Source organism: Stegodyphus dumicola, chromosome X1 (assembly GCF_044657685.1).
Source record: "Stegodyphus dumicola isolate Sdum_Otavi_A_Nest chromosome X1, ASM4465768v1".
Lineage (NCBI taxonomy): Eukaryota > Metazoa > Arthropoda > Arachnida > Araneae > Eresidae > Stegodyphus > Stegodyphus dumicola.
Genome location: NC_140780.1, coordinates 244942035 through 244956899, shown reverse-complemented (window position 1 = coordinate 244956899; position 14865 = coordinate 244942035). Strand labels below are relative to the sequence as shown.

At 35.7% G+C, this 14865-nt stretch overlaps 1 protein-coding gene across 5 annotated transcripts in view; it reads left to right on the top strand.

The window, feature by feature from the left end:
- LOC118190608 (dihydropyrimidinase-like) overlaps positions 1–14865 on the top strand; it is a 216883-nt gene that overhangs the window by 18666 nt on the left and 183352 nt on the right. For 4 of the 5 annotated variants that reach the window (XM_085807366.1, XM_085807364.1, XM_085807367.1 and 1 more), the window contains one exon: positions 9412–9595. In XM_085807366.1, the coding sequence (XP_085663492.1) occupies positions 9437–9595 (159 nt within the window). In that variant the 5' untranslated portion in view covers positions 9412–9436. Of the gene's footprint in view, positions 1–9411; positions 9596–14865 lie in introns of those variants that run through there. The other variant, XM_085807372.1, reaches the window with a different exon arrangement.

The following is a 14865-nucleotide window of genomic DNA, read 5'->3' as shown; positions in this document are numbered from 1 at the left end:
ATAATAAAAAAATGGGTGGAGTAAATATGATCGATGGAATTATCATAGCGTACTCCACAGCAAGAAAACGACTCAAAAAGTACTACAAAAAGATATTTCTCCATTTCTTAGACATTATGTGTCTGAATGCATTCATATTATATATAAAAAAATAATGGAACATTATCGCGTATCAACTTTTTGCTCAAATTTATTGAAGACACTTTCGCGACGTATCCGATTGAAAGAAATAAATCGACACAACTCGGCCATTTAAAGACCTAATATAAGCCAATTAGGCGGGAATCATGTTTCGGATTATATAGGCGGAACATCGAGGGAAGAAAAAAAAAAAAAAAAAAAACCTACGCGAAGGTGTTCGCATTGCTACAAACAAAGATCAGGAAGGAATCGCGTTACTGGTGTTCGATTTGCAAAGTCCCATTGTGTATAATACCCTGTTTTGCTGAATATCACTCCACAGCAGGAATTTAAATTCTTACTTTTATATGAATAATATTTAATTTATTGCGTTTTTAGTTTAATATGTATGTAATATATGCTTATGATAACCAAATAAGTAAATATTAGTAATAAAATTCTCAATTTTATAAAATAAACCCATTTTTTTCATCCAATATCTTACCAGCGCAACTTATTCTGTGATTGACGAATATACTCGTTATGGCTCGATTCTGGCGACACAAAACGGTGCGCACTCTTAAACGAGGGCGCCACAGTTAACTGGTTAAGACGGCCGGCAGTGCGTACGCCTCATAAAGTAAAATACAATTCAATACAGTCGTCAATTATGAAGTAACGAACATGACACTGTTAAGGAATAGTACTGTATTCTTCTAAAACTAATTCCCAATTAAGTATGCGAAGGAGCGTCAACAAATAAGTTACAAATTGCTGTAGGAATACAGGAAATAGCCATGGATAGTTTCAAAAGGTGCCGCCAGGTAGCAAAATTATCATACTTCGTACTGACCTTGTTGAGGGCTTGCCAGGGCAGTGTGAAAATGAATACCATGCTAAAGAAATGTAAATTAGGTGTCTATTTCTAGAGGAGAGAAGCATGTGACTGCTGAATCATACTGTGATGTAATATTTGAGGTTCTTAAATTTCTAAGTGAAGCTAAATCTGATGAGGCATTTAATAGATATATTAGAGATGTAGTTTTTTCTTCAAAAATAAATGTCTTTGAAATTAGAACTAAATTTCACTATTCTGTAAGGAAAATCCTCGATAAAATCGTTATAGGTCTAAAAGAATTATCTAGAATGAAGTTTTTATTAAAATTTAATTATTAATACCATTAGAATAAGTGTTGATACGGTCTTAAATTAATTGCATTCAGGAAATCCAAGTAAATGAGTGTTTTTCGATTTTTATGTGAATATGAAAAAATGATTAAAGTGAGAATTATAAAATTTTCCTGTTAATATTTGCCCTCAAATTAATAAATGAAACAGTATTTTTCTAAGAATACTGATGGTTTTTGAGTTCTTTCGTGAGCTGATGATGTACAAAATTTTGCCAGCGGAAGTTCGGAAATCCTGTTAAAATTTTGACTTTTTGAATGTTAGAAAAACTACTTTGATGCCATTTTCTAATCTGCTGAAGTAGTCTAAGAATTTTTCTGACAATACCAGTTATTGAAATGAGTTTTTCAGAACTCAAAAACTTGGTTATATTCCAGAATGTGTGTGATTCAAGAAATTTAATGATCTTGGTCTATTACCTACAGAAGAGGAATTGTGTAAAAATTGAGAATTAACAGATGTTACTGAGTTTCTGTGTATGAAAGTAAGAATGCAGAATCAAACTTATGCATCTATTTTGTTACTTCTGATTTTAGTGTCCTGTATATTGGCTAATAATAAACCTTTCTTTACTAATTTTTTATGGATTTTGTTTTTTTACTCTCAACAATTACTTGAAGTTGTCGTGAATATTGATCTAAGGTTGGGTTATATTTGAATGCTCTCACAATATCACCACTCAAAGCGACTAGCGGTTCAAAATCGACTTCGATGGTATTTGCAACTGCAGTTATTATTTTTTTATTTATTGTGTTTTGCAAATATGATTTCTTTTGTGATTTCTTCTAATGGAGTTACTCTGATGAGTTCTTTTCTGATTACCTTTCTAGTTGAATAACAAAACTGAACAGGCTTGAACAGATCTATGCTTTTAGACAAACGTATAGAAAAAGTCAACTGTATTCTAACCTTTTGCACTCGAGGCCTTCTTCGCGCGGCGCACAAGCAACTCGAGACGTTTCGCAGCCTTTTTGACGCATTTCTGACCAGTGACCTTCAAATCATTACACACATAAATTAATGTATAAAATTTTTATATTTTAAAATTTTATATATCTTTACATCTTTATAAACATAATTTCTTAAATATTAGTCTGTGTAATTTTTCTGTGTATATTTCATGTAACAATTCCCTAGTTGCATGCCCCGTTTGTCGGGGCTGTCGTTCGATGCCTTTTTCTAGGTTCATTTCTCTGAGAACAGACTTTGTGATAGATAAAAGATATCCATTTATAAAGGGGTGTCATATTACACTTCAATAAGATTATACAGAAATAGCGTAGGGACCCGCTTCGAAGAAACTAACGTAAACAGTTATTGCCGCCCATCGAGTTTCCGCATCAAACCAAGTGGTGAGTGAGAGTCGCCTCTCGAGTGCAAAGGGTTAAAATGCAAGGAAAGGAAAGTTTGGTGTTAATAAAATGAAAACTGAATAAAAGCTGTGTATAACGAAATTACTTGAACATATTGAAAAAGAAACTATTCTAATAATGTCTTTGGATATTTTAATTCATCCTCTCTGTTTATATAAATGTTATTTATATGCTGAAAATTAGCTAGAACGTAATTCAAGTTCCTTAAAAATTTAACATTAAAACATCGTGTCCAAAATTCGCTTGATAATCTTTATACATGCTCACATGTAAAATCTTAAAACAATTTCTGTAGAGTAAAATTTGTGTTCGAAAGTTTGCGAATAAAACTTATCATTCTTTGCCTACAGTTTGCTTTCGAAAACTAGACTGAGTAGCAACTCGTCAACTTTTTGAAGACGGGTAGATTTGTTAAATATCTTCTTCGGAAAGTGTGAAAACCTGTACGATGCCTGAGAAGATGGAAATTTTTCTGCAATTGGGTAACACCGGCGAAGAAATTAAAAGTAAAATGCCGTATGCATAATACTTCTAGTTTTTTAACTGTTCAAAGGAAAGACTGGAACAACTATTAAAAACTTCATCATTCTGAACGATAAAGGTTTGCGATGAGAAGAAAATTTAACTATTCTTCAGTAATATGATGATAATTAAACCCTAGCCTGCGTCACTCTCAAACCAACATATCATCTCGGTCGTTGCGCCAGCAGCCTTCGGTTGCTTTTCTTTTCAACCTTATCTTTATTGAATATTATTTTACATTGCATTAATCTCCTTATGTTGAGTAAGGCCCACCAGCGGCCGAGCGGTAAAGTCGCTGAACACTGGTAGTTCGGTCTGAGGTTCGAATCCCGCGAACGGGCTGGCTGCATGGGTGTTTTCGTGGTTTTCCCCATGTGTAACGTGTATACGAGCCAGTTTCCATTAGAAAGTCCTCCACGAAGGCATCCCTCCTCTTAGGCAGATAGCCCTTGAGGCTTTGCCATAATCACACACACACACACACACACACACCTTATGTTGAGTATCCAACTTACATTAAAATTTTTCTCTTGTTAGTAGAATTATAAGCTCGATTAGTTAGAAAATAATATTAGATTATATACAGTGATGCTTTTAACCTTTTATATTTATGCCTTTCATATACAGTAATACCTTGAAGCCAGGTCTCTTGATTTGTCAGGTCTCGGGACCTGGCGTTCTAGTTTTAATGAGGTCTTGTGTGTTCTTAACGTGGGACATGATAGCCCGCGCTCTTCTTTGTTCATAGTAATCAGCTAGGAAAATCTTAACTGTAGGAGATCTTGGGAGAGGCTGGAAGTGAATGATCTTAAGATCCCTTGTAAACCTGGAGTCCCTGAGATAATGAGATGCGTCCGCTGAAGACGCTGGTGTGCCGTAAGTGCACCTGACGTTTTGATGTAGGAATCAATCAAAGTAGTTTGGGAACCGACCGTGATTAGTAAATGTTTGTTGAATGAAGAAATCTGTTTTTAACCTCTTCATTGAAATTTCTGGGAAGATTGTGTACGTGTATCTGCATATGCCGGAGATGTCCCACCTATCCTGCCAGAGCTCCACAAGAGCGAGATGGATCTTGCATTTAGCGATTTCCTCTGAACACGGGACTGCGATGTCGATGTCAGATGACTTTCAGCCCTTTCATTTCCTTTTGTGATTTGGTGTACCCTGACCCAATTCAAGGAGATCTGTTTGATATTACAAAGCCTGCTCACTTTTTGGTTATATGGCCGGCTAGGAGGATCGGGCTGTGGGATCGGGTTAAGGGAAGTTTATTTAAGGAAAGTTCATACATCATGCGAAAACATTTATGGTATTCTATCACATGAAAAATTTACTCTCCAAAATAGAATCATGCGATTAGGATTTTTTAATTATCATTCAAAAAATTCATAAATAAATTAGATATATACAGCGTTTGATATATACAAATGATCCTTTTTTGGGATATCCTATTCCTATAGTCCAAACGATTCTTTTCTGGGTTGTTCTGACAAAAAGTAGTGTTCTGCTTTTGAATAAATAGTTCAATGAGCGCTAGAAATTCATTGAATTGATTAAGGTGTCATGCGAAAGTAATTAAAGAAATTTCGTTTCGTTCAAGTGCATTTCTTCTATTAAATTATTTGCATCTCCTTACTGCAGTCATCTCTCACATATTTAATATAAACCACTGCATTCTGTTTCTCTTACACAAAGCAAGAAGTAAAATAAGTTTTAATCGAGCAGAAATTAAATCCATTTTAATAAAAAAATGTAATCGTAAAAAGTCAAAATACCACACAAAAATTTCACGTTTTTCCCAAAGTTTCCGATATGAAGCGCCATCTAGTACGAGCATATGACAACTTTTAAAGTGCAAGTTCCCGCGCTGGTGTGAACTGACGTATGCGGAAAGCGTTTTTTAAGCTTTGACGCTTGACGCCCCAACGGACCAGTATGAACGCAGCTTAATTCTGTTTAGGTGTCAATAGCGGTGCAACGTCTGGTTCGTTGTGCACTGAACTCTGTGTAATTCCTTCAATACCGGACTGCCTGCGTAGTACTGGTGGGGGGGAGTTATTGACCGGCCAGTCAAATTATCACGCTTAAAAACTGCACCACGCTTCTCCATGAAACCGAGAACCGGGAGTGATGATCCCGCGAACCGTTCGAATTAGTTTACATTAAGTGATTAATTAAATATCTGTCGCAGGTAAGTGTGGGATTGGCTGCAGTACATGGAGAGTACTAATGTCAAGTATTGGTGGCTTTTTGGGCCTGCCTCCCGCCTAATATGGAGGACTAAAAAGAAGTGGAATAGGACGTGTGGCGGAACGCAGTTTACAATGCTAACTTACCCCTCTATAAGCCCCTCCCCCGGCAGTAGTTTATTGTACTGGCTCGGATCTATACCTTAGCATTCTCGCCTCCTGGGGATGAAAACATGAGAATGGCGGTTCCAGAACCCCAAGGGAAGATCGTTCTATACGGTTGGACCAAGGGGAGATTGGTAGTAAGCCTCCAAACTAGAGGTATCGGTAGCACTGCAGCGGTTGGTTCGTTGTCCACCGAATTTCGTCTTAATTTTCCTAGAACAGTGCAGCCCATGTAGTACCGGTGGGCTGACGACCAGTAAGGCCGTACTCCGCCATGAGACTCGAGAACCAAGAGGCCCGGGTCGAGTGGTGGGTAGGGAAATCTAAAACGTGTCGCCGTTAAGTGTGGTACTGGTGGCAGTAAGTGATAGCATTAATGCGTTCCAAGGGGGCATATTGTCCGACTTCCTGCCTTCTGCCTAATGTGGAGGTTTTTAGGATGAGGAACAGGCCGCATTTTTTCCTAGGTTAATGAAACGGTACGCGTAACCAGTTAGTCTAAGTATGATAGAGCTCTTTAAGTAGTCTTCCTTTAAGATTCTTCTTATTGTCTACAAGCCTGTTTAGATTGTTTATAGCTTACTCGTTTATCTCGGATTTTTGTAAAAATGCAGAACTTACGTGAGCTTTTTGTAGAGTAGGAAGCCCAGGTGCTTGAAGTGTCGAAGTTCTTGAGGGATTTTCTTTGTCATTTGATTCTCGGTGGATTATTTAGTTATTCCCTTTTATGTAACGCTATCATTTTTGTTTTGTTGACGCTGAATTTAAATTTGTTACTCCAATCTGTGATCAGTGCAAGAACTTTTTTTGCCCTTTCTCTCTTGCTGTTCAATTCTCACTGCTGACCATAAGTACAGACAGACAAAAACAAGTGCAGAGGGCACCAAAACAGCGCCATGGGAAAAAGTGGTATCGCCTCAGTGCAATATCTATCTATGGAAGTGCACCCTTAGTGGGTGTGGGGTAGGTGTAATATGTTCGTGCTAGCGATTATATGTTTTACGTGGTTTTTCTCTCTTTTTTTTTTTTTTTTTTTGCTTTATTCCCCTCTTCCTCTTTAATGCTTTCTCAGATGCAGCGCAATTTTGGCTAAAACTTGAATTTACATTCACTAGGCAGGCGGGCTGCTCCCAGATTCTAACTAACTAACGAACTCAAGTGCCTCCTCCGCAGAAACGTTTTCATCGAATGAAGAACGATAGTCTTCTTCTGTCGACTGAAGTATTTTGTGTTTGTGGAACTTCAGCGGACATTATTTCGTTGTCGGAGCAGTCTTGCCTTTCTCGCTTCGTTTTCTTCGATCGTGCCATCTCGTTGTGTTCTTGTACTGCGCGAGTTGATTTATAGGGAAATGTGACTTAGCTCTAGGGGACCTCTGCGGGCTTCGTAAAGGAAGGAGGAAGTGCGATGATTGCTTTTCTCAATGACCAGTACCCTTGGGTTCTCATCGATCACCGCTACTAGATTGGATGCGCAAGTTTAGACCTTTTGATGGAGCCCCCAAACGACAACGTAAAGTACAGCCTGGAGTGCGTCTCTGCAAAAAGACCATAAACATGGTAATTACTCCCTCCGCAATGACACGATCGCTCGCAGAACCTAAGGAAGATATATCACTACGGCATCGTTACCAATGAGAAGTGTTTCCAAAGCACAAAGATTAATCTACGTATTGTAAGCATTCCCTCTGGGGGCAATAATATGGTTAAGAAACCTCTGTCGTTTGCGAACTCTCTTGAATAGCTGAATCTGTTGGTCGAGTGGTTAAGATTGCTGAATGCTGTTCGACACTGTTCCAGGCGACCGAGCTGGCTGCATGGGCTTCCCATGAGTACTAGCCAGTTTCCCCTAAAAGGTTTTCCATTAAATCATCTCTCTTTTTAAGCAGATAGCCCTTGTATTTTTCTCATATTCAAGTAAACTAACCTAACTCTACCAAGAATTTACTTGGAAGGACAAACTTCGAGTACTGCAAGCATTCCATGTGCTCAGACTCCTATTTTATATGCATTGTCATAAATGTCATAGTATTTCAAGTAAAGAAACGGAAAAAATACTGTGCTTCGCAGTTTTTTAACATCTGATCATTGAGTTTTTTATGTTGAAAGGAGCGTATTCCGCTTTTTCGTTTTTTCCAGTTTCAACGTGCATTTACGAAATATTTACTGTTTTCCCCAGAGCTTCTATAAACCGGGGAAACGTGTACAAGCGGCCGTGTTTGAACCACCGTGTACAAGTGGCCGTGTTTGAACATTCAGTGCGACTCCGATATTGCTGTCCTTTCCGTTTAGAGGGCAGCGAGCGAATACTGAGGAGAATGAAGAGAGGACTACTTTATTTCACCTACCTTGTTTTATTTTTCTTTCGGATTGGGACAGTGGTGCAGCCAGTGCACACGTATACGAATGAGAAAAAGACGACCTCCTAGAAACAATTAGTTAGAAAAAAGCTACGGAAATGTAGAGACTGATTTTAGAATAAAAAATTTTAATTTGTATTTGTTATTTATTGCCCATAGGACCGAAAATGTTCGGAAGAGAAGTAGATACTGATATGTGAAGTGAATTATCATCATCATCCAAACCTAGACATCGCTGAGTATTACGGTTGTCATTGTTGGAAGATAATTCATTAGACCAGCGATTCTTAACCGGTGGTACCCAAGAGAAAAATAGGTGGTACGCAAAGAAACAAAGTATTTTTAACTGTTAAAAAAATCTCGTAAGAAAAACTGATACAACTTACCTGTGATTGAATTCTAACTGAAGATTTAAAAAATAACGCACTTGTTAACTTTTGGCGAACCTCCCCCCCCCCCCCCAAAAAAAAACTAATGGCGTTTCAATAAAAGATGTTAAATATTCTTTGCCCTTTTGCACAACCTATTTGTGTGAACAAGTATTTTCTTCCGCGTTTAATTTGAAAATGAAATACAGAACAAAATTAAAAATTGGATCCTAATTTACGGTTAAAGTTAAGTGAAATAAGATTAGACATAAAGAAATTGATCTCTCTTAAACAAGCCCAAATTTTACGTTAAATTTTAGAATTAAAATCGTTATAACTTAAATTTTGTTAATTAAAATTGTAACCAAGTTTTAATTTAATATTTTTTATGTGTACACATTTAATAAAGCCAACAGGTTGTACAAATGGCAATATATATATATTTATATATTTCTGATGAGAAATTGAAAAATAATTGTAAAATGTGGTGGTTCTACTAAAGTTTTTCAATTTTTGTTTAAATGGTACGCGTTAGTCAAAAGGTTGAGAACCCACTGCATTAGACTAAGCAATGGAACTTGAAGATGAGAGTTGTGGCTTAAGTGCCAATGGTACCAGTGAGCAGAATGAAAAGGCAATAAGCCAAATATTGTACCTTTTACGAGTGCCTACGGTGACAGTAAAACTCTAAAAAATAATTTTAATAAATTGAAATAACTTATTTCTTTGAAATTTATTAAAACATAGACCGACGCCACGCTCATCGTTCTGTTAAGTTCTGAGTTATTTAACAATGCTGCTCTTATACAGTTAGCTGAGTTAATCTGTCATATTTGCATCATCTCGGCATAATCTCTTGTATTCACAGCTGTTTTTTTTTTTTTTTTTTTTTTTTTTTTTTTTGCAACAAATTGTCAGTTTCTTTCTGCTCATTGGCCGAAGTTATTGAAGAGATCTAGCGAACCCAAAGCAACAGTATGATAGTTTTTAAATTATTATTCTTGCTCAAATTTTATTTGCTGTTCGTAAATTGATTTTTCATGTAGTGTGGTTCCAACTTTTGATTCTAACCTGAAAATTGTTCAATGAAACATTAAATCTTTCTATTTTTTTTTTATTGACAGGTGCAAGATATCTAGGAGTTTTAGAATGTCAGTTTGCAACGGGGAGTTAAGTGAAAACCAAGTTTCCGAGCGTAGCAAAGAACGAGGTGTTCGATTTGGTTCTGAAGAGATGGAGGAAGAAATAGTTAGCGTTCGTAACATATCCATTACAGAAGCTAAACCTTTTGGTGAAGAAGAATCTGAGGTAAATTTGCTATTCAAAATTACGTTTAAAATTATTTGCCAAATGAACTTGTAAACCCATCAGTGACCGAGTGTTGAACGCCGAGCTAGCATGGATGTTTTCGTGGTTTCCACACGTATAAAGGTATATACGAATTTAGATTCTCCACGAAAGCATGCATACCTTCTTTTATGCGGACATCGCTTGTGTGCTTTGCCATATTCAGTTAAATAAGCAGCTGAAATTTAAAGTTTTAAGGAAGATCTTCGGACCTTGAACTCTCAATTTTTCTGAAAGGAGGAATCTGCTAAAAATTACTGCTTACATTTTCTAATTAGGTGTATAAAAAAAGTGCAAAAATTACGAGATTTGGTGGTACAGTGCTATTTGGCAAATTTAAAAATTTTCAAAATGCAGATTTGAAAATTTGGAAGATCGCCAAGCTAATCGATTCAAAAACGAAAATATAAAATAGTGCATGAACCGATAAAAATCGAAAGCAAATATTTTTGTCTGCCTATTGATACGAAGTTATAAAGTGAAAATGAGTAACGTAAATACGAACAATTTCGCGTAGAGAGATATCCTTCTTTAAAAATATTATAAATTCCTTCTCTGCTTAATTTTATTTTGAATATATTCTACTACGTCTTGAGCCAGAACATTACCACTTAATATCTTGCAATAAGGCTTCGAGTGTTTTTTTCTCGCCCCCGGCTCCGGATTCGTTATTTGACGAAATAACTGTTAATGTACTTGGAAATGTATCATCTGATTCATTTTCAGAGCCAGTTTTTCTGTTAATTCCTCAATCGTAATTTCCCTTGAGTCTTTTAAAATCTTATAAAAACAAATTTCTCAGGTTAACAACATTTTTCTTGGGTAAGACATGTTTATTTCAAATGTCTGCTGTATAATATTGAAACAATATCCAGATAACATATGTATTCATGTCACCAAAGTAGCTTGCTTATAGTGTAGAACTGAAACTCTAAACCAATAATATCTTTATCAACTTTAGCAATCGAGTTGACTACAAGTTAAAGTTTATCTGCAACTGACAAAAATAAAATTATTCACAGAAAAAGAAAAAGCTAGCAAATTGCGTTTAAGTAAGTATATTTATAAATAATGCTACATAAATGAAGTGAAAAGAATGCTAATAATGAACTCCTAACGTGAAGTTGCAATGTATTGCAAGGCGAACGTTGTGCGAATTTCTTTTGACGTAATGAGACTTGCAGAAAGAAAATTCTTTACATCAGTCAGACATATTGCAAAAGTTACGCGTTCAGGCGCAATGCATCTATTTGATATGTATGATATTAATTTATTTAAATTGAAAATGACGTGTAATGTCTGAGCGGGCATTTTATTTATTCAGAATAAAATTCTACTTGTAATACGAGTCAGAATATTACTTTAAATTAATCATGCTGATTTAATGTCATTACTGTCAGATTAAATGCAAAATAAAATAAACATAAATAATTATAAGTTTCAATAATAAATTTATACATACAGTTTATTTCTAGAATGTCAGAAAATAAAGTATCATGCAGGGGAAAAAAAAAAAAAAAAAAAAAAAAAAAGAATAAAGATGTACATAATTTGTTGCATCTGTTGGAATTCAGCAGTTAATTTTACATTTTTCTCCCTGCGAGTGTGGAATCAACTACACCCCCCCCCCCAAATCCAGTTAAAGTTCAAGTAAGTGCAGGTTATAGTTTTATTAGCAAACTGATAAAACTTCTACGACAAAATATTTACATTATTGGAAAACAGCAATACGCAAAGAACTGAAAACATTTTGCTTATTTAAATATACATAATATTGTAAAAAAAATTAAGTCTGCGTGAACAGAAATGGAAAATATACGAGTCAACTATATTTGGCGATACAACCGTGTTTTAGAGATTTTAAAAAAATTTTTAATTATCAAATTCGTCAGAAACTTCGCTACTGGCAATAAAATCTACATTTTAAACAATTTTTTAGGATTACCTTAAGAATATTAGCTAATATTTTACTATTCTGTATTTATAGATGAGTAGATTTTTTTTTTTTTAGAAAAACTGAGAATTTAAGGTTAAAAAAACCCTTTTCGTTAGTTTAGACTGTATGCTTTTGTATCAGTCATTTTTCTAGTAATGGATAGGATTATATCATAGTTGATATAAAGAACACCCTCTTAAAAAATACCGATGCAGTGTGACCAAAAAAGTTTGCAAAGATGCAGGTGAAAAATATTTTTGATGTTGTCAGACGTAGGAGTTCTGGAAAATAAATTAAAATTACGGCGCTTTTGATGCCTCTTCATGATGCATGTATGATTCATTACTTCATGCGGTAAATTTGAAGGGGAACATCGAAATGGTGTATCGATTCGAATCTCTTTTTCAGCACGCAATGGAACATGTTCAAGAATTTTTGGAAAACGGTACCTGCGCGTTGCTTATAGAAACGCGACGGAAATATTTCGTTACCAAGAAACATCATTTTAGGTTTGCTATTGTCTGCCATATTACTAAACAGGTACGGAAGGATCACTAAGAATTGTATGTATAATTGTTAACAACGGTTATTCGCGAGGATTTTAAAGTTAGTTGAAAATCACCCATCATTGGTCAGTATACATGCTGCACGTCCGTGAACTACCGTATATATCCGGCTATAAGGCGACAGTGCGTTTTTCATTCAAAAAATTACCCAAAATCCAAAACCCATATATTAGCAAAAAGGGGAAAATAAATGCATAAGTAAATAAACGTAAAATTTTTGTAACGTTCAAACATGTCGCCAGGCCCACCAGGAGCCGAATGGTAAAGTCGCTGAACACTAGTAGTTCGGTCCGGGTTTCGAATCCCTGCGAACGGCTGGCTGCATGGGCGTTTTCGTGATTTTCCCTATCTGTAACATGTATACGAGCCATTTTCCCTTAGAACGTCCTCCACGAAGGCATCACATCCCTTAGGCAGATAGCCCGCGAGTGCTTTGCCCTATTTAAAATAAACTAAACATGTCCCCAAGAGGTAAAAATGTTGCCAAGTACGTAAAACAGGTGGAATATTTTACATTCAAAAATATAACGACAGACACCAACCTGAAGCTAGCACATTTATTCCGTTCATTTTTTGTCTTCTGAATTTCAAACAACAGATGATCACTTTTGTTGCAAATTCTGAGAGCAGTGTGGCTGCGTGACATTTCTCCGTAATTGAAAAACAAGTTCGAGAGTGGAGAAAGCCAGGCTCCAATTTCGTCAGATCTTTCGTTTTGGCGTCGACGCAACAAACCAACATTATAAACAATTTTGAAAATAAAACATATTTTCATAAAATGAATTGCTCATTTCATTCATTATTACCATTTTTCATTAGTTTAAATAAATAAAGTGTTATATTTGGCGATATATCGCTTGTGCCCAGCTAACAAAAAAGTACTTACATTCCTTTTTTTTTTTTTTTTTTTTTCGAATTTAGCGGATCCATAAGACGACTACCGTAATTTAGCTTTAGAAAAAGTTTTCGCCTTATACACGAAAATATACGGATTTGGAATCATAAAGTCAACAATACTGTTGCTGAAATTAGCAAGTAAAAAATTGTAAACTAGGAAACCGTAGAGCAGCGGTGCCCAACCTTGTGCTCGGCGATCGTTTTTGTATGTGCTCGCTAGCCCGATTAGGTACTATGAACAAAAAATATTTTTAAAATAACCATTCATTTATATTTCTTAATTGTTAAAACATGGTAAGCATTTATAGTCATAAGAGATATCTATCGTTATAAAATAATTAATTACTAACTGATGAACTTGATAGCGAACATGGAATCTTACTGCTCCATTCCGATGTTAGATGGCTCAGCAGGGGAAAAGTACTTGAACGATTTGTAGAACTTTTGCCAATAAAGCAGTTTTTGGTATCCAGAAGCGAAAGTTATAAAGAATTGGGCGATAATAATTGGTATCCGATCTGTATTTTCTCACGGATATAACAGCTAAACTGAACAAACTGAACGAAGATCTCCAGGCAAAAGAAAAAAGAAAATTAAATTGACTGTAACTTCTTTTCAGATAAAGTTAAATTTGTGGATAAATCAGATGAAGGAAAAAAATTTCACCCATTTTCAGAATTTTTTAAGTCATATTAATAACCACAAGGCAATTGAAACGGAAATACTCGGAAAACCTAAATGCACTGAAAAATAATTTTGAACTCCGCTTCTCTGATTTCCATAAAGTTCAACTATACCGAAATTAATATTGCAGATGTATCACATAAGATTGGAAATATGTTTAACAAAAATGTTGATGCTTTGGAAATGTGCTCGCGATAGGCCAAAGGTTGGGCACCACTGCCGTAGAGCATATCTAAATTAGAAAAAAACGATATTCTATCAGGATGAGCGGCGTTGTTGAGAAGCTATGAGGGCTAACTTCTGAAAATTTTACTTATTGTAAACTTCATGCATGTCTGAAGTTGATGCTTAAACACGGGTAAGAAATCGCTAGGGACACTGTCTTGTAGTTTCTCTAACGGTTTTTCAAATTTGCTTGTGGCATCAATAACATCTTGTACTCTTCTTTTCTGCAGTTTGCCATTTCTTTTGATGGCACTTATAACGGAAATGTTCAATAGATTTTTACTTGGTAAAGCTCACGGGGCTATATGCCTTAGGGTATCTGCCAAAGGGGAGGGGTAGCTTCGTGAAGGCGTTTCTAAGGGAAACTGCCTCGTATCCACGTTACACATGGGATAAACCACGAAAACGCCCATGCAGCCAGCCCGTTCGCCAGGGGTCGAACTACCAGTGCACATAGACTTTTCCCGCTTGGCCGCTGATGGGCTGGCTGCATACAGGGAATCAAAAAAGTGGGGCCATTCTGTGCCTCCCGTTCTAGTTGGCCGATCGACAAACTTTTACTTGCAATTTTCATGTTTAGAAAGCGCGACTTAAGATTTACATTAGATTTATATATAGCATCGTTTTTACTTGCATATTTTGACACAAAATGGGACTTTTTTCTGAAACGGCATGCCGATGTTTTTTCCATAATTCGATTCTACGCATCAGATTATTCACAAATACCGAATTTCATAGTAATAGTCCAAGACGTATCATAGATATTCGGGTTTAAAACTTCGCACTAATTTTCAAGCGAACTTCTAATTACTTTGTTTTTTATTATTATTATTTATTTTATTATAAATAAATAATAAAACTATTTTATTTTTATTTAGTCATCGTTTTTATTTACGTATTTTGACACAAAATGGGGCATTTTT